At 43.0% G+C, this 21,604-nt stretch overlaps 1 protein-coding gene across 1 annotated transcript in view; it reads left to right on the forward strand.

Annotated features, from left to right (window-relative positions):
- The window catches only part of LOC143376215 (glucose dehydrogenase [FAD, quinone]), a 349,600-nt gene that overhangs the window by 240,919 nt on the left and 87,077 nt on the right, over positions 1-21,604 (forward strand). Inside the window, exon 6 of the mRNA XM_076826304.1 lies at positions 9,679-9,909. Within this exon, the coding sequence (XP_076682419.1) occupies positions 9,679-9,909 (231 nt within the window). The remainder of the gene's footprint in view (positions 1-9,678; positions 9,910-21,604) is intronic.

Here is a 21,604-nt window from a genome sequence, read left to right on the forward strand (position 1 = left end):
TTCTCACTCGCATCGACAAAATATCATCGCGAGTGATCAACACGTGGTCGTGCACGCTGAATAATCCTGTGATCGTGCAGTTAAGCAATTTCATATTTGTTAGAGCTCATTGTGCGTTTACCTGCTCACTGTACTCTTGTGTTTTAAATAAATTCACCAAGTTTCATTTCAAGTGCTGTGCCAAGTGTTCATCACTAACCGTTGTTCTTAACCCTAAAAACAACCAGCGCGCTCACCACTAAATTCTCAAACAGTGGTCATAAACATGTAATTGCGCCGCTACTACTCCGTGTATCGACCAGTAGGACAGGGAAGGGCCTGACAACACCGTGAGTCATAGTGGTAAACGATAACAAGATCGATTACGTGCACTGGGGCGAACCTAACGAGCTGGTGGATCAAATGCTTTTGCTCGAAGCGTCGCGTCAGGCGAGTAACAACTCGCACGACAACGAAATTCGATCGATTATCTAGGAACTCCGTGAGATAGGTCTCATTATAAATTAAACCGCGCGCCGATGATGTGCGTTGTATGCATTGAGATGTCGATCAACAAATTTGGGGTATCGCTCGAGAATAGTGGTGCAGCTAGAATGGACTATTACAAATGGAACGGATTACTTCGAAATTATATGCGAAATAACGCTCTTTGCGTGGCCGGTGCCGACATTGATGCAAAATCACGCAAGATACGACGCGTAGCGTAGCCTGTGGCCGACAGAGATTCTGTTAATAAACTATGCGTGGAAAAGAGCATTAAACTTTTGAGAAAACAGCAGGTGCAATTAGAGAGAAAGCTGATTGTGTTTCAGAGAGATATGCTGGCGTTGCAAAACAGCGTTCAAAAGATATCGCAGGCATTGAATCCTATCCCTCAGCAACAATGTGAAGCAGAATCGTGCGAGACCGTTGAACTTGCCCAGAATTATCTCGAGAGGGAGTGGAGCACATAATGCGCGTACGCGATAATTATCGCATCATTCGTGGCAAATATACTTCTGCAATCGAACATGCAGCCATTATCGAAATCCAAGAGTAAAGAAAATCATGGTTACAAGAAGCGACAACTCGTTGAGGAATTGCATGCTCCAGCTCGAAGACATTTCTCGCGGAGGCGCGTCATAGTGCATGGATATGATGATCTGTGGCAAGCTGACATTGTGGAAATGCGTCCATACTCGCGATTCAACCAAGGTTACCACTATATACTCACTGTCATCGATGTGTTGAGCAAGTATGGATGGGCGGTGTCGCTCAAGACTAAAAGTGGCGCTGAGGTGACTAAAGCGTTTGCAAAGATATTTAGAGATAGATATGCAAAAAATTTACATACCGATCAAGGAAAAGAATTTTACAATGCCGATGTGCAGAAACTCTTGACAAAGCATGCCATTAATCACTATTCAACGTATTCGGTGATGGAGGCCTCCGTCGTAGAACGTTTCAATCGAACTTTGAAGAACAATATATGGAAACTGTTTACGCTCAATGGAACCTATAGATGGACCGTTGCGCTACCGCGTCTACTAGCAGAATATAACGCACGAAAACATAGAATCATCAGAATGCGTCCTTGCGATGTTACCCCAGCGATCGCTGATAAGCTGCTATCGAATCGAGTACGATATACCGCTTATCGTCGTATGGACTTAGAGCGTTTTTGGATTCTGAAATGGTGTATACTTTTTGCAATTTCGACCGTTTGCGCGATTGTCTGCGAACCATTTCGATCTCCTTTTGCAAACATTCCGCGTAGTCGTCGAAACTTATCGTCCTGGCTATGACGTTGGTTTTGATGCCTTTCGCCTTTTTCATATCTTTTTTACCTTCTACGCGGAGTGCATACATTTTTGCTCTAAGACCTACGAATTCGGTCATTATCGCGCCAATATTTTCGTCTTTCATCAGTCCCGGAACCTTCTGATTTAATAGCGGCCTATCATATGCATTGTCGGCAGGATAATCACTAGTGTCGAACCTATCGATACCACGTTTCATGATTGCATAGACATCCCCACATTGAATATGGTAAATCAGACTATCGGTGTCTGTGTACATTTTTTTACAATTTTGACCATGCAGGGGGAACATGTACTCTTGATGAAATTCGTACAAAGAAATTTCTGATATGTCCAGAATGCACATACCCACATATATCAGTCTTCAGTGAGTCCTCGAAGCATACAGACGTGTTTGTGTATCTGTCTCGTGTTGAATACAGTGTTATTGTTGGCAATCATGTTATACTCGAATTAGCCATATTTCGAATTTTACTCGCTTTCTTTCTTAACTCTGGTTTTCTCTCAATGGATTCCAAGATATGCAAAGGGTGCAATACTCGGGTTGCTAAACCTATCGATTGCCCTTCGTGTGATGTTGCTGCTCATCCTGATTGTTTGGACAAAAGGGAAAACCCTTTCGCCAACGGTCTTTTTACTACCTGTTCACTCTCTCCTGCTAAAACGATGGGACGGGATGATGAATCATTGATAAAGACTATCCAAAATAATATTGATAAGTCTGCTGGATACATAATTAGAAGCGAGTTAGCGAAATTCCAAGAAAAGTTTTGGGAACGTTATGTGACTGATCTTGAAAAAATTAATTCCACGTTGAAAGACCTCTCTGGTAGGGTGTCTACCATGGAAAATAATTTCTCTTCCGTGGCTCGAAATTCTGACAGAGTTCTTGAAGAAAGCATTAAAAATGAAGTGATGAATAGAGAGAGAAATTCTTTCAATCTAATTTTGTATAATGTACAAGAAGCACATGGAAGGCTGTCAGATAAGTCTCCCACTCCCACTGATTCCGACCTTGTTAAAAGTGTTCTTCAATCTACTGAGCCATCTGAGTACAGTAACCTCAAAATTGTCAGACTGGGAAAGAAGATTCAAGGACGCATAAGACCAATACGGGTGACTTTGCCTCTCAAAACCGATGTGACAACAATTTTAAGAAACAAATTTAAATACTCTGGTCCTGTAAAAATTCAAGAAAACCGCACTGTGAAACAAAGAGAGCATTTAGCGGAAGTCAGGAGCGAGTTAAAGTCACTGATTGACTCTGGTGTGACGAATAAAACTATTAGGTATATTAAAGGCGTGCCAAGTATTACCGATGTTAATCCTAGTCTTAAGAACAAAAAAAAACTGAATAGAAGCCCTTTGATTTACTATCAGAACGTTCGAGGTTTAAGAACTAAGCTACTCGATCTAACTAATGCTGTCTCCGCCTCGCCTTTGTCTTACGACATTTTTGTCCTTACGGAAACTTGGCTTAATGATGGTTTTTCTGATGCCGAATTATCTCTAAGCGGTTATAAAATTTTCCGTCAAGATAGGAATAGGAATATCTGTGAATTTAATAGAGGCGGGGGCGTCTTAATTGCGGTTCGTAACGATTATTCGTGCATGCGTATTACTTCGCCTACTAACTGTGTAGAACAGCTCTTTATACGTGTAATGTTTGGGTACCACCCACTACTCATTTGCGCCATTTACTTGCCTCCATCCTCCAACTCTTCGATTTATGAAGCTCACTGCTAATCTGTCGAGTTTATCATGCAGCTTCATCCCAATTCGGATATTCTTATTCTAGGGGATTATAATTTCACTAGTGTCACTTTTTATAATGATCGAAATGGCACTCTTTTGTACTCATCAAGGCATAACAACGCATCTGTTGGTCCTGATTATATTCTGTGTGAATATTTTAATCTACTTTAAGCTTTATCAATATAATCATATTTGGAACCATATGGGCCACAAGTTAGATTTATGTTTCTCGACCTTTAGACGTGTTATTGTCTCCGTAGCAGTTGATCCCCTTCTTCCATGCGATGTTTATCATCTTGCGTTTACTGTTACGATCCCTATAAGGATTTCGAATGATAACGCACTTGTCTCTCCTATTGTTATATATGATTTTAAACATGCGAATTTTTTGGCCATAAATGCGTTATTTGGTTCTATTGATTGGAATGCTGCGCTATCTAAACTCGACGTTGACGAAAGTTAGTTGATACTCTTTATTGTTTTCTAAACAATGTTATTGATCTTTTTGTTCATAAGCGAGTTATATACAGAAACTCCTATTATCCGAGGTGGTACTCGGGTAAACTTATCTCCCTAATCAAACTAAAGAAACGACTCCACTACATTTATAAGCGTACCAATAATTATTCGGACTATGTCGCTTTTTCCAACATTAGATCTCAATATAAATTATTATGGAAAAATTGCAGGAATAATTATATTCGTAGGATTGAGACGTCTATCCCGCATAATGTTAATACCTTCTGGAATTTTGTAAATTGCCATCAAAACGATAAATCCACACCTACTGGTATGTACTTTGACGGTGTATACCTCGTTGATCAGTCTGATATTGCTGAAAGTTTTGGCTCTTATTTTAAATCGATTTATCAAGACGACAATAATATTCTTTTTAATATTGATTATAATTATTCTTATGATGTTTCTAACTTATATATTGACATTGGTGAGGTTTTCGAATCCTTAAATACTCTAGATTCTAATTCTAGTCCTGGTGATGACGGTATTCCACCGATTGTGTTTAAATCTTGTAGTTTTGTAGTGGCTAGGATCTTGTGACTTATGTTTAACAAGTCCCTTAGTTAGATGGAAGACTTGTCTTGTTACTCCGGTATTTAAAGGGGGCAAAAAATCTGATATCCATAACTACAGACCAATTAGTAAGCAGAATGTTATGCCCAAGATCTTTGAAAATATTATTACGTCGAAATTATCTTACCTGTTTACGAACATTATAATACCACAGCAGCATGGGTTTGTCTCTGGAAGATCTACCACTACAAATCTACTATACTATCAATATTACCTTGTGGACGCGATCGAAAAAGGATTTCAGGTCGATGTTATTTATACGGACTTTAGTAAAGCTTTTGATTCGGTGAGTCATTCTATCCTAATTTCCAAACTTGAAGCTTTCGGTATTCGTGGCTCTGTTCTATCGTGGTTATCCAGTTTTATTACTAATAGATTCCAAGTTGTTAAGTTCACTAATTATCTCTCATCCAAGTTCCTTGTTCGATCTGGTGTTCCACAAGGCTCCCATCTTGGACCGTTGCTATTTAATCTATTTATCAACGGCATAACCGAGGTATTTGAACACAGTCAATTTCTCCTGTATGCAGATGATCTGAAAGTTTTTCGTAAAATTGCGAACATTAATGATGCATTTCTTCTGCAGAGGGATTTGTTTAGACTCGAAACTTGGTGTGGTACGAACAAGCTAGGCTTTAATTTATCGAAATGTCATATTATCCGTTTCTGCACGAGATCTGACGTTCTCTGGTTCAATTACTCGATAAATTCTACATCACTTATCCCTGTAAATAAGGACCTTGCCATCGTATTTACTTCCTCCCTATCGTTCCACTGTCATTATCTCAATATAGTGGGAAAGGCTCTTAAGATTTTAGGTCTTATATTTCGGGTTTCGCGCTACCTTATCAATATTAGATCTATCAAACTTTTATACGTGTCGCTAATTCGACCACATCTGGAATATTGCTCTATTATCTGGAATCCGTACTTTAAGAACCTTTCCTTATTACTTGAACGTGTCCAGCATAAATTTCTTCGCTTCACTGCGTACAAACTTGGTGGTCCGTCATACACTTTTGCTTATACTCATAATTATGTGCCTCTCCTCTGTCAATTACGAATACCTACAATTGAAAGACGTAGATTCATAGCGGATTTATTTTTTAGTTATAAGATTATTAATCACGTTATTAAGTGCCCTCAAATTCTACAACTCTTTAGATTACATATCCCTCACTCTTATATGTAGAACCTCATCGTACTCTAATGGGTAAATACAATCCAATAAACCGTATGTGTATGACCGTTAACATCGTATCTAATGTGTTCGATTTCTTCGACTGCTCATTTCATACATTTAGAACTAGAGTTATTAATCATATATGTAACTAGCTGTTATTTCGTTTTACATTGGCTTTTATGTGCTTATCTCTATGTGATTTATTCTGCCACCATATTGGGTATTATATATGTAATTTCCTAATCTGTGCTTCATTTTTGAGTGTATACACTGCTGTATATTGATTTATCAATGGGCTACCGCGTTGTTCATCAATTTGTACAAATTTTTTTCAAAGTCGTTTGTCGCGCTTGTTCTAAACCGTGTATTAGGGCCCTTTGCACCAACGATCTTGAGCGCGGTCCGGCGCGTGGGCTGGCGCGCCACACACTGCGCGGCCCGCAAAAGTACGTGAAGCCGGATCGTGGCGCTCCTTCGCGCGGGCCAGAAGGTTGTACCCGTCACTACTTAGAGATAGCGAGTTCGGGCTCCCATTTCTACGTCGACTCCACATGCAGTGGTGTATTGTGTACTACTTGTTCGATGTATATCATCGATCTGCGAAACGATCGGCAAGACACGATCGCGATATACGTTCGCGAAAAGTATCTCAAATTCCTCGATATACCAGGCTATCATAAATGCTGTTACTGTAGGGTACACTGAAATATCTGTTTTTGGGAAGCTACATTTGGTTGACCTGAAGGTGCTATAAATTCTGCAAACGGTTTATGACTCAGTTATAACGACTGTAAAATTTTACAAGGGTACTTTAAAAAATGTCCAAATGTTTCCCCGGCAATGCGATGGCAAATGAAATTGCAGTTAACACATTCACTGTTGTGACGATCATAAATATTACTATCAACGGCAATAATTACCATGACACTGTTTGCGTCTGGAGTCTTGGCTGCCAGGATCGGCTGCCAGGCTCGTCGCGCGCCTCAGACTCGTCCGCACTGTCGGAAATCCTGAGGCGCGCAACGAGCCTGTTTTCAAGTATCGTTTTTTCGTTTTCTAACTACCCTTTCTGTCTCTTATGTAAACTCTTCTGGATTCTAGGTTTGCGCGCGGGGAGGAGCGTGGTGCTTTCTGGCGCGCGGGCAGGACTGTGATGCTTTTTTGCTGCGCGCCACGCAAGAGCGTGGGTGAAAAATTTGACCTGCATCACGAGCAATCAGAAGACTACCCCCCTTCTTCAAAACATCTTGCATATTACATCTCTTCATCATTTATCTTAGATATAACATCACTTGCTTACCTATATGTATTTATTGTCTATCAATATTAGTTTTTATATTAAAACAAGCAGTGACATGGTAATTATTGCCGTTGATAGTAATATTTATGATCGTCACAACAGTGAATGTGTTAACTGCAATTTCATTTGCCAACGCATTGCCGGGGAAACATTTTGACATTTTTTAATGTACCCTTGTAAAATTTTACACTCGTTATAACTGAGTCATAAACCATTTCCATAATTTGTAGCACCTTCAGGTCAACCAAATATAGCTTAGTAAAAACAGATGTTTCAGTGTACCCTAGAGTAACAGCATTTATGATATCCTCTATAAGCCAGCTATATCGAGGAATTTGAGATACTTTTCGCGAACGTATATCGCGATCGTGTCTTGCCGATCGTTTCGCAGATCGATGATATACATCGAACAAGTAGTACACAATACACCTCTGCGGTGGATCGTGTAAAAAGCATCTGGTGTCGACGTAGAAATGGGAGCCCGAACTCGCTAGCTCTAAGTAGTGACGGGTACGACCTTCTGGCCCGCGCGAAGGAGCGCCACGATCCGGCCTCACGTACTTTTGCGGGCCGCGCGGCGTGTGGCGCGCCGGCCCGCGCGCAAGACCGTCCGTGTAAAGGGCCCTATTAACAGACAGGAACAATAAAATTGTTGGGCCAGATGAAATACCTAGTACAGAAAAATGTTCATATTTTTAATAATTGCTAATGAAAGTACTACCAATGGATTTTTTATGGTTTCCCGATGAAAATGAGTTGAAACATGAAGCAATTCGGGTGATTTTTAGTGAACGTAGTGTGTATCCCAATCATGTATTCATAAAAAAACAGACCAAATTGCTTCGTGTTACGACTCATCTTCGTCGACATAAACTCACCAATTCATCGGTGGTAACAATCATCAAGATGTAATGAGAAATATGAACATTTTCATTTTCAATACTGGATGTCTCAAGTCGCCTTCAACCGAGGGTCTCCCGCTGGTGCGGTATTTCACTCGCTCTCGGTATACATCGTTCAGCCTCCTTGTCAAGCGGTTCGGGCGAGGACTCTGACAAGGGTGAATTTATTTGGGAAACAAAGGTCGCGTCATTCGTGACACCTACACGCGAACAGATATACGAGAAGAATTAATGCGATTGCCCGTTAATTTGAAGCAACATTTCAACAGGTAAATGCATGAAAATGTAGGATACCAATCTGGGATCATATATTCCGAGCCAAGTGATGCATACATAAGAAGTGGCAAAATTTAACAATAGTTCGTTGTCTAAATTTTACAATTAAGGTATTTATTTGACGTGAATACGAAGTTTGTAAGCAAAATCTTTCTCGATCTGAGTTCTCTAGAAGGCTGACTTTCCTTCGCAATGGAAAGTGCCCTGCTGTCCTTCGCGCTGGCAATCCTGCGACTTGCTGAGTTTTGTGGTCTTCGACGCTCGAAACCAGCGAGACCATACAATGTTGGGCACTAAGCACTGACGAATCTGAAGTTCTACATTTCTAATCAGATCTTTGCGAAAGTGGCGTCATTCGATTCCTTGTGCTTTCTCAATCAAATTGGCCCCGAAAATTATATAATTCGGACCATAATTAAGGAAATTACGTGACAAATTTGTTTGCAGAATTGAAAGCCCGTTTCGTTAAAAATAGTCAGATTTATATTATTTTCTGCCAATTTTATCGGGAGAATGCAAGGAATCCAGTAGTATCACTTTTATATTGATACGATGAAAAATAAAGAAATTCTAATCAATGAGGTTCGAAACTTGAAGAAGCACAGTTTCGATCAAAGGCTCTCGAGGCTCGCCAAAGTCTTTTGAGCTTCAAATGAATCTCGAATTAAGATACAAATAAATACAAGACAATTATATGCTGCCCAGGATGAAAGGTCTTCAAATAAAAAAATTATTTGTGGCCGCCGGATGAATTTCTGTCAAATAAATTCATTCACCTATGGCGCTTCAAATAAAAATTGACTCGGGTTATTTTTATTCGACGAGTCTCGAATAAAATTTTGATCTCCTATTCGAAATCAATTTTTTATTTGAAATAATTTTTTGCCCATCTCTGGTCCGGGCCTCGTTCGCAAAACCCGTTTCTTCCGATCCAAATCGTAAACTGGGTCTTTCCTCGAACTCTAACACGTGACTGAGTTCGCGGCATAGAACGGGCCGAATACAGACCCATGAAAAGGTCATCAATATAAACGAGATAAAGATGAATTTTTATGAAAAAATAAGCTGAAGTTTAGCAATAAACTCTTTTCATACGAGATTTCATTTTCGGGAAAAATGATTTTGTTTCATTAAATATTTGTGCACTTACTTCCAATAGATAAATCTAACTACGGACAAGTAAATTGTTTGTAGTTGTATTTGTAAATGTTCTTGTGTTTCATTTAGATGAATGATTATTCAGTTTGTAGGTGCCTCTATTTTACACGAACAATCACCTTGTCCTCGCTTAAATAATAAATTATGGTGCTTGCTACATACACTCCTTAAAAATTCAGTTTGATCTGTACAAATTTAATATTTGTTATTTAGGAGCCGTAAATTCGCCACAAATACTTCTGAACAGCGGTATCGGGCCACGGGACGAATTAAACGCTGTTGGTGTACCACTAATTCACGATCTGCCGGGCGTTGGTAAAAATCTTCATAATCACGTCGCCTATACGCTAGCATTCACTATTAATGACACTGATACTGCGCCCCTTAATTGGGCCACCGCGATGGAGTATCTTCTATTTAGGGATGGACTGATGTCTGGCACAGGTAAGCAAATGCAGAAATTTCCTTTATTGTTTTACATTCTTCCTATTAGATCATACCTTACCGCTTTATGTAATATAAATTTAAAAATCGAATAAAAAATAAATAGATAATATAAAATAAGATAGTTCATATTACTATACAAAATACATACATAAAGCAGGGAAATCAATTTTGCAAAATATTTTCCTCCCACTTTTGTTAATATTAGATAATACAAAGATATTTCCTTTAAAAAATGTACCGATACCATGTGAAACCAATCTATGTATACTATTTATTTACTATAAGCTTGCAAATCGGAACTGATGCGCAAGCATACAGTGTTTATACACGGCCTTATGGCCGTGTTCCCCAAAGTGGCGCTACAACCGCCTTGAGAGTGTTTGAATTATCTAGAGTACAAAGGGTACCTCTATCAAGAAAAATCAAAGTGAGACCTCTTATAAAGATTTTATAAAATATTTTGAGATTAATTGCATTGACTGATTTAACACGTGTGAAAGTATTTAGAATTGCATATAACACCCATTTAATAAACAAAATATATTCGTCGTATAAGTACCTATTAGGGAGGCTCGATTTGCAACTTTTTTTTTATCAAACTCTAATGTCCGCCAAAAGCGGCCTAAACATAAGGACATTTCATGTGTAAAATTTTTTCGGATCGGCCAAAATCTTCTATCTCCACAATGATGATCAATTTTTAAGATTTTGATTAAAAGGACTAAAGTTATGACCTTCATCGGATAGATTCGTCTGGCGATACGGATGCATTCACATGCACATATTATGATGAAAAGTCATCAATAAGGACCCCCAGAGGCATGATCATGTCACTGCAGAACCGTGGGATGTATACAGAGGAGGGGGAATGTGTTCTTAACGTGTTTCTTCAGCAGATCTTCGCTCAGTTGGTGATTCTAAAGGCGCGTATAGACCGGGCAAGAATTGCCCGCAACTTTATCGTCAGCGACTTGTACCGAGCAGCTGGTATTCGGACGCGTAGGGACATACCGTTGTTCACCGCTGACTCACTGGACCATACGGTCATAAACCGCGATCCTGGCGAAACACTCTGGCCGATCAGCCTAATTAATTTTTGGGAACCAGATATGGTACACAAGTCCGCCCCTTCAGTTTTTACCTGAATGTACCAGATATAGCAACTAAAAAGTATTATCCAACATCAATACGTCTCGCGGAGAGAGATACCGGAAGAAAAATGTCAGTCCGCTGACTGTGTGTGGTACCGCCTGCGCCGTCCTCCCTGCAAATTCGACACAAATCCTTTATCTCTTGAGTATAAACACCCGCTCGAATTCCAAAACAAAAGCACGCGTTGACGTATTCCGTGCGAAAGAGGGCCTCTTCAAGAGAGTGGCCGTTTGGGAGGGATCCAGGGCAGATTGGTTAGGTTAGGACCAATCGGACTTCAAACCCACCTTCTCTCGTACCGAATACGTCAACGCGTGCTATTGTTTTCATATTCGAGGGTGTGTTTATACTCAAGCAATAAGGGATCCGTCTCCAATTCAAAGGGAAGCTGACGCACGCGGGGCCACGCGCAATCAGAAAACTACCCCTTTTGTTCCTGTGTCCTTCCGTCAAGTCTATTGGAGATCGTCGCGGGTAAGTGCTAGGGATATTCGATATATATCGATGCATTCAAAATATTTGATATATATATCGATGCATCGAAATTATTCGATGTTTACATTCGATACATCGAATCAATCCGATATATGACAAAGGTAAAAATGTATTTGTTTCAGCAGAATCATATCTCTCTCTCTGTCCATCTCTCTTTCTCTCTATCTCTACTTTTCACATCATTCGCAAGAATATTATCAAACAGCTGATGGACCTCTTATTTACCTTTCGCAACACTCATACACACACTCACGCTCTCGCGACCGACCTGAGTGCTCGGTTATACAGAGCAGTAGTATCTCGATAACATTCGCATAAATCGTCACGCATCTATTGTATCGCATCAGTTCTCTATATCTCTCAATAAACTGCACTATTCACAACGATTTTTGAGTTCTCTCTATACAATTTTTGGTCCTTCGAGCCGGATTGTTGTGAATTACACAGTATCAGTAAAGTGAAAAGTGCAGACTCGCTCTCTAAACTCAAAGAAAGTCTCGTGTGTGTGCGGCGGTAAGAGTCAACGGTTATTCTCTCTCACTCTTGCCCTCGCCGTGCTCTCGTCTCGTCTCTTGTGTCTACGTTCGTGCTCTCTCTCAACAGTTGTAATTTTCGCGCGTGAAAAGAAATTCGTGCACGTGCGTGATCTGCAAAAAGTATCTCATCGTGCTCCGGGAGTGTCGCGAAGTGTTGTTCAATCCAAGTGCTAGTACGTTACAAAGATTTGAACAATGTCGGCTACAGTCGCTGCTGTTGTTGACAAGCAAACCACTCAACACGGCCTCATCAGTCGAGCCATTGCCAATGTAAAGAAATTGGAAATCAAAAAGCGCACCCCCGAGCAAATACAAACTAGACTTGAAATTCTCGACAGTAATTGGAGGAAGTTCCAAGAAAATCACGATCTTCTCTCGTCCTTGAAGGCTGAAGAAAGATCCGTGCTACCGTACTTCACAGATCATCAGTATGAACAATGCGAAGAAATCTACGCCGACCAAAAGAGTGAACTTCTCTCGTATCTTAACCAACTCAAGAGCAAAATAGGACAATCGGCGTCCACAGCATCAAGTGCCCCAAGCGCATCTCATACGCCGACTTCTCGACAGCTCCCTCGACTCAACGTGCCCAACTTCTCAGGGTCGTATCGTGAGTGGCGACCTTTTCGTGATCTCTTCTCAGCGATGATCATCAAAAACCAGGAAGTACCTGACGTCGAAAAATTGCAATATCTCAATATGAGTGCTAATGGCGAAGCAGCTCAACTCGTAAGAAAGTACGAAGTTACCGATGAAAACTTCGCACGCGCGTGGCAAGAACTCGTCGACCGCTACGAGAACAAGCGAGTGCTCATCGATACGCATCTCTCCACGTTATTCTCTCTCCAAAAGGTAAATCAACAATCACCTACTGAGCTCAAAGCTCTGATCGGCGAAGTTAAAGAATCTCTAGGATCTCTCCGCGCTCTCGGGTGCCTTACAGACGCCTGGGACCACATAATTGTTTTCATGGTCGCGCGTAAACTCGATTCGGAATCTCTACTCGATTGGGAAATGCAAATCGGTGCCACGACCGAATCGGCGACATTAGCAGAACTTCAAAAGTTTATCTCAGGCCGAATACACGCTCTTGAGGGTTTCGCACGCGCTACGGCGAAACAAAAATCGCGTTCGCCCGCTCCTGCAGCAACGAAAAGTACGTCTGGCGCGAAATCACACCAGACTACTGTGAGTCTCAAAAGCGACAATTCTCCGAACGCTGCAACCAACCCATCGTCGTTCACCTGCTCGTTATGCAATGCCGCACATTATCTATCCGCATGTCCAGACTATCGTGGAAAAACAATTGAAGAAAAGCTAGACTTCGTCAAACAGAAGAACCTTTGTTTTAACTGCCTCGGTCCGCATCAATTCCGTAACTGTCGAACTGCAAAACGCTGCAGAGTCTGTGGGAATCCTCATCACACGTCGATCCATCGGACCACAAACACGTCAGATGGTCCAGCTCCGCGCGCGTCAGTCGCTAAGGGGACGAGCTCACCTCCGAAGCAATCGGTACCCATCGCTTCCGGGAGCCAAACAAGTGCATCCGCGCTTCCGCGTCGCGAGGATACTGAATCGAGCGCGTCCGCCTCAACCAATGTCGCCTTAACATCCTCAGTCAAGTACACGCCAGTTTTGCTCGCGACAGCTCTCATCAAGGTCACATCATGCTACGACGACCAGTACGAAGTTCGGGCCCTTCTCGATCAAGGATCAGAAGTATCGTTCATCACAGAATCTCTCGCTCAACGTATCAACTTGCCGCGTCAACGAGTCTCTCTCCCAATTCACGGGATTGGTGCGCAACGTTCGACTGTCGCTCGCGGATTTATGAATCTCAGTATCGCGTCACGTGTCAATCCTACATTCTCGCTCACGATAGTTGGATACGTACTTGCGCAGCTATCCTATCTGCCTTCAATCCGAGTAGTAAGGAAACCATGGCCACATCTCGACGGGCTCGAGCTCGCTGACCCAGAATTCTCGTCAACAACTCAAATCGACTTAATCCTCGGGGCCGAAGTCTACGGCTTGATTCTCGAAGAAGGGCTACGCCAGGGCGGCCCCGGGAGCCCAATCGCTCAGCAAACCGCTCTAGGGTGGATTCTATCAGGATCTGTCCAATCCGAATCGGCCTCAAATTCGAGCGTTCGCCCTGCTCAAGGGCTACAGTGTTCAGTCGATCACGACCTTCTTAACCTCGTTCAACGATTTTGGGCGCAAGAAGAAACCAACGTTGAATCGAGCAGTACTCAGTCTGACGAAGAAGCTCAGTGCGAACAGCACTTCATCGAAACTCACTCTCGCCAGCAGGATGGACGCTACGTTGTCCGGATACCTCTCAAGCGACTTCCAGAAGACCTCGGCGATTCGTACAAACCCGCGTTATACGCTCTCTCGCGACAGGAGAAAAGATTCATTGCAAACTCATCCTTGAAGTCGGCATACTCCGAATTTCTCAACGAATACGAAGCACTCGGTCACATGGCTCTCGTTCCGAAATCACTCGTTCAACCGCGTCGTGTATTTTTTCTTCCTCACCACGCAGTCGTGCGAAACACCAGCTCGACCACCAAGATACGCGTCGTTTTTAACGGCTCTCATCGCACCAATTTCGGAATCTCAATCAACGATCTACAACACGTTGGACCGAAACTTCAAATTGATCTCGCCGATGTCATTACTCGCTGGCGCCGCTACGCATATGTTTTCTCTGCGGACATTGAGAAAATGTACCGGCAGATTGGCGTACACCCCGAAGACTGGGATTTGCAACGAATCTTATGGAGGGATAATCCAGAAAATCCCCCACTCTCGTATCATCTCTGCACTGTAACCTACGGCCTCGCAAGTGCTCCATATCTCGCAATCCGTGCACTTCGTCAACTTTCCATTGACGAGGAACAGCGCTTTCCTCTTGCGACGAGCATCATTCAGCGTGAAATTTACGTTGACGACGTGCTCTCAGGAGCCGACGACATCACGGAAGCGCAACAGAAAATTCAACAAATCAATGACTGTCTCAAGGCTGGATGTTTTACATTGCAAAAATGGACCGCCAATGACGAAAGTCTGTTGGCACTCATACCGCCAGAAAGACGAGAGAAATCATCGTCAGTGCTACTCGAAGATGCTCAACTCTTCCGCGCTCTCGGACTTCTCTGGCAACCTCACACGGATTCGTTCGTGTTTGCCTCGCGCAACCATGACGAACCGCCTCGTATCAGTAAACGCACCGTGCTATCGCGTGTCGCTCAACTCTTCGATCCTCTCGGATGGATTGCGCCTGTCGTCGTCCGCGGAAAGATCTTCATCCAAGAACTCTGGTCAGCGAAGCTCGCCTGGGACGACCAGCTACCTGAAGAATTCGAATCCCGCTGGAGGACTTTCGACAAGGATCTGCAAGACGTCTCTTCAATCTCAGTGCCCCGATGGTTCGGGTCTCCCGCAACCTCGTGCGCCGTGGAATTGCACGGATTCTCAGACGCGTCTCAAGTTGCTCTCGGTGCAGTGATCTATTTACGCGCGATCGCGGATCTCGATGATGTTCGCGTAACAACCGTGGCCGCGAAAACTCGGGTTGCTCCGCTCAAGCCAGTGACCATCCCTCGACTCGAACTCTCAGCCGCACTCCTTTTAGTTCGAACTATCTTGCACATACGAAAAACTCTCGATCTTGAAGAAGCTCCGATTCACCTCTGGACAGATTCTACGGTCGCGCTCGCCTACATTCGCGATGATGCCCGCCGGTGGGCCGATTACGTTCGAAATCGCGTAACCGAGATCCAGGAGCTCTCGAACTCTCAATGGCACCATGTCCCAGGGAAGGATAACCCTGCGGACTTCGCATCGCGCGGACTCTCTCCTCGACAACTCAAAGACGAGACTCTTTGGTGGACCGGCCCGACATGGCTGTGGAAACACTCATCATTTTGGCCATCATCGAACCCATCGCTTGATACGGACGTCGCTCTTGAAATTCGCAAAACACCGGTTGCAATCGCTAATAAAGGCGAGCCTTCAGAACTCTGGGCTCTCGTCGAGCGGTTCTCAAGTCTCAGGACTCTTCTTCGTGTGACGGCATTGTGTTCTCGAGCCGTTCACAAGTTCCAACGCATCCAGGGCACTCCGGATCGAGCATCGCCATTTACTCCCGAAGAACTCAACACCGCTCGACTCTACTGGGTAAAGAAAACTCAAGCCGCGTACTTCGGGAACGAAATTCATCAACTCTCGCAGGGAGCGCAGCTCTCGCGGTCTGCCGCGTTAATTCGACTTGCTCCTTTCATTGATTCTTCGGAAATATTACGCGTCGGAGGCCGACTTCGAAACTCTCTTCTCGACTATGACGAAAAACATCCTATCATTTTACCTCGAGAATCCGCGCTTACAACTCTCATCATCCGTGATACTCACTACCGTACATTTCACGGGGGAACTCAAATCACTCTCGCTACGTTGCGACGTCGATATTGGATCGTGGGAGGTCGTGTACCAATTCGCGCATTCATCCATCGCTGCATACCGTGCGTTCGACAACGAGCCGCTATCAGTCAGCAACTCATGGGGCAGCTACCAGAACCTCGTTCGACTCGGTCGCGCTCGTTCCTCCACTCCGGAGTCGATTACGCCGGGCCTTTGACCCTCCGGACGTTCCGAGGACGGGGCGCCAAATCTTACAAGGGGTACATCGTCGTCTTCATCTGTTTTTCATCATCCGCTGTACACTTGGAGATAGCCACCGATTATTCCTCCGAAGGGTTCCTCGTCGCGTACAAACGCTTCGCAAGTCGGCGAGGCATTTGTGGATCGCTCACGAGCGACTGTGGAACAAATTTCATCGGCGCTGATAAGGAGTTACGTAAACTCTTTCAAGCCTCATCCAAACAGATGAAAGATCTTGCTAATATCCTCGCAAGTGACGGTACAAAATGGAAGTTCAATCCACCCTCATCACCGCATTTCGGCGGCAAGTGGGAAGCCGCCGTTAAATCAGTCAAATTTCATCTCAAGCGCGTTATCGGAGACACCGGACTCACCTACGAAGAATTCTCAACGCTGCTCTCACAGATTGAAGCCGTCCTAAATTCGCGCCCTCTCTGTCCACTCTCGGATGATCCAAACGATATAACCGCGCTAGCTCCGGGTCATTTTCTCACGGGCTCTGCTTTAAATACGATCCCAGAACCTACGCTCATCGATCTGCCAACATCTCGACTCTCTCGATGGCAACTCCTACGTCAAATGTTGGAGCACTTCTGGCAACGCTGGAGCACCGAATATCTACAGCACCTTCAAACAATCACGAAGTGGCAACACCGATTATGAACGATATCCTCCATCCAAATGGGCTCTCGGCAGAGTCATCGATGTTCATCCTGGCCAGGACAACCTCGTGCGCGTCGCCACCGTTCGGACTCAACATTCGGTGTACCGGCGGCCTATCGTGAAGCTCATCTTACTACCAGTCTCAACCAACGAGGACTACGCATTCGATCGATGATTCATTCCACTGTTCGCCAATCTGCCGAGATTGGCAAGGCGGGCGGAATGTTTCAGCAGAATCATATCTCTCTCTCTCTGTCCATCTCTCTTTCTCTCTATCTCTACTTTTCACATCATTCGCAAGAATATTATCAAACAGCTGATGGACCTCTTATTTACCTTTCGCAACACTCATACACACACTCACGCTCTCGCGACCGACCTGAGTGCTCGGTTATACAGAGCAGTAGTATCTCGATAACATTCGCATAAATCGTCACGCATCTATTGTATCGCATCAGTTCTCTATATCTCTCAATAAACTGCACTATTCACGATTTTTGAGTTCCCTCTATACACTATTCGATACATCGATGTATTTCATTTCATGCATCAGAAGAGGCTGATCAAACCAATGACCCAGGCTGCTGTTTGATCACATCGTGATTTTGCTTGACTTTGCCAAAAAAATACTCATTTGATTCTCCTTGCCTATGTATTTATGTAAAAACGTACCGATTTCATGTAAACACATTAAGTTTATTAAAAAAAAGATAAAACTGGTTATTTAACCCTTTCATTGTTGGTCCCATACGTTGTGCGAGCAAGGATAACAGTAAGTACTGTGCAGGGCACGTTTAAAATATGCAAATGAGAAATTATTATAATCAAAGAAAATATTTATAATACCCACTATTTCCTAGCTGGAACCCATCTGGCCATCCGAGCGTAGAAGGAAATGCGAAATAAAAGATTATTGAAGGTGAAAATTGACTCATATTTTCCTACTTCTCCTTGCGTTCAAAATCTAAGTAAATTTTATGACGTTTTGAAACATTAAGGCTGCTGTCTCACCGGGCCTTGAATGTGTACATATGATCACACAAACTTGGAAAAGCGTGTACGTATACGCGAAATCGTTTGAACCAACTTTCGTCGTGGAATCGGCAAGAAGGAAGTTTTTGAGGGTATAGTTGCCTCCAGTAGACATCAGTGCAGGGTGGTCTGGTGTGTTTGAATGCTAATAAGCACCGTACGTTGAAATAATAATGAATTTATGACTCGAAACTGACAGAATGAGGCTTCAAGGCTTCGTCGTCACCGGCGTTAGTGGTACATTCGAGCCACGTAGCACCAGCGTATACGTATACGCGACACAGTAGTAAATAAACCATTTCAACCAACTTTCGTCTTAGAATCGGCAAGAAGGAAGTTTTTGCGGGTATAGTTGCCTTCAGTAGACAATCGTGCAGGGTGGTCTGGTGCGTTTGAACGCTAATAAGCACCGTACGTTGAAATAATAATAAATTTATGAATCGTGTACTGAGAAATACTCGAGAAATTACAGAATGAGGGTTCAAGTATTCTCCGTCACCGGCGTTGATGGTATGTTCGCGCTATGTACCATCAGAATCGGTCGAAGTCCAAGCTAGCCGATAAATGTAAGAAAGACATAGTTGCCGATACGTGTGGAGAGTCGCATCGCGCTGTTACCGCATTTCCCCTATTGCTATTTTGTCGTCAGGGAGGCTTGAATGAATCACTGCTAAGCGGCTAGCCGCCAATAAGCCGCGCCTCACTGAGTTTCGTGGATTTCGACGCTCGAGATGAGATTCACTACAGCATAATAAAACAATTTTTAATTCTTCATCGAATCGATATGGCAGTCCGACCAATGGATTTCCTATGTCTTTTCGATGACAATCACGCTAAATTTCGCAAAGATTCGAAGGTAAATGGAAAACATGAGATTCATCATTTTTTAGTGCAATATTTTGAGGCAGTGAGAGCTACAATTCAGTGGTGTGACTGCCATATCGATTCGATGAACAATTAAAAATTGTTTAATTATGCTGTAGGACTACGTTTTTGCCGGGCTTCGCCATCTACGTCAAACCGATCCCTTTCGAAGAGATTTACCACCTACCGAGGCGTTCCGCTAATTTGGGGGAAATATTTGTAGCGACGTAGCTTCGTTGCGCCATTTTAGGGTTTTATTGCTGTCATCACAGACGAGGTATAGAATAGACCTATCACCTTATTGGACTTCGTGTCGCCACCCAATCTGTGTTACCGACCCATAATTTGAGGACTGAATTTAGCGACCTCTGTTCATGAACAGCGGCCAACCCAAGAACTACTCTGAAATGTGCTCAAATACTTAAATATTGGTGCGTGCTTGTATACGTGTGATTTGTTTAGAGTGAGAGTTTAACATAGAGGGCGAGCTTTCGATAAGCTATACTTTGGCTCGGTTTGTCAACGACTCACGCCGGATTTCTTTCTGAAAACCTATTTCGGGGATCAGGAGCCTATATGGCTCTGAAATATGGCACTTCATGAGAGCTTATACAAGCTATAAATTGCAAGATGAAATTGATTATTAGTATTTTTCGTGAAGTGGAACATTTAATTAATATTTTCACATGTCGTACACGGAAAAATATTAAAAATTGACGCTGCTACTGACATTCCCGCAAATTTCTGCATTTCGCGCGTGTCTAAATAGACGGTGCCCATCCTACGACACGTAAAAGTCATTGAAAATAATGAATTTAAACGTTTTTGTACAATTTATATTCGTAGTCTTTTGGACCTGGGGCCCCTAAATCCCTACGTGTCGTTACAAATTGATTGGCTCTGTCCTTATTAACTACTGAAAATTAACTATTTAAAAATTATAAAAAAAAACATCTACGATGTAAATACACGAGCGTAGGTAGCGCTTACGTTAAGATCTGGGTACACATATCAGTTTCGTGTCAGTCATGGGCGTCCGGAGTGGGGTGCAAAAGGGGCAGTTGTCCTCCCTGACTTTTGAGAAAAAAATCGCCTATTTTTAAGAACTTGTCTCTATTAAGTTTTTACTAAAAGAGTGAATAATTCGAAATTTAGAATTCTAAAATTCTGAAAGTGAATAATACTAAATCCGACAATTTCGGATTTAAATTTTTAATTAAATTGGCAATACAAAATGAGTTCAAAAAAGCAAGCGGGCTACTCGTTTTTTCATAACTATAATTTTCACCACCGTCACTTCAAAGTTACCCCACCCCGTGGAGAAAAGTCTACAGACGCCCGTGGTGTCAGTTCACGTAGAATTCAAGTACTCTTCATTACTTTCTTCAATTACTTTACTCCAAGTACTTTCTATTACAGTCATTACAAATAATCAGAATTATATCATGTTTGGTGTTATTTTTATGAGAAAAGCACTAGTAATCCATTAGTGATACGTCTATGATAGAAATGGGCATAGTCATTACTGAATGGCCTATTGCTGACTTTGTCCTTATGCCACTAGTCTAGCATTTATGACCAGCATAATAGCCAGCCATTAAGAGGGGACTGAGACAGAAAGAATTATGTATATCATTTATATTAAGACCAGTGATAAGATTTTACCCTTCTGTCTCCTGTTGAATCATAATTAGTATCTTATTATTCATTTAAGTACATATATATGTATTTTCATTGCTACCAAATAGTCTGTGAGCCGATATAATAGTGTTTCGAGCCGATCGCGTCCGAGTTTTGCCGAGCCGATCTGCAATGAAATTGCCCGCTCATGGCGGCTATGCTTGCAGCCCGAAACGAGTCTCGGGATCCCGAAAACTTCGGGTTCTCGAGCAATACGAACGTAACGGGATCCCGCCCGATCTCGCCCGAAAGTTTCCGGCCCGTCCGAAGCCCGAAACGTCGGGTACCCGCACACCCCTGGCTGTCAGCATCCGCTGGACAGCGGTGAGCCCCGAGCTTCGAAAATTTTGGGATGGTCTCTTTCAAATGAACCTGGCAAAGAGCTATTGGGAATTTCCCGGCCCAGGTAAGCGAGCCGCGCGCTCCGCTTTTATGATCGGTTTACCACTCACACCCCAGATCACTGTAATGAGGTTTGCAAACAATGTCGACTGGTTTCGTACCCGTCTCAATTTCAAAATTTTCAGCTAAGACAGGGTTGACCGCGGCGCTATACACTTGTACGGAGAGATTTTTCGCCACCAGCGTTTAAAAGTCACAAT

The sequence above is a fragment of the Andrena cerasifolii genome, chromosome 14, assembly GCF_050908995.1.
Source record: "Andrena cerasifolii isolate SP2316 chromosome 14, iyAndCera1_principal, whole genome shotgun sequence".
NCBI lineage: Eukaryota > Metazoa > Arthropoda > Insecta > Hymenoptera > Andrenidae > Andrena > Andrena cerasifolii.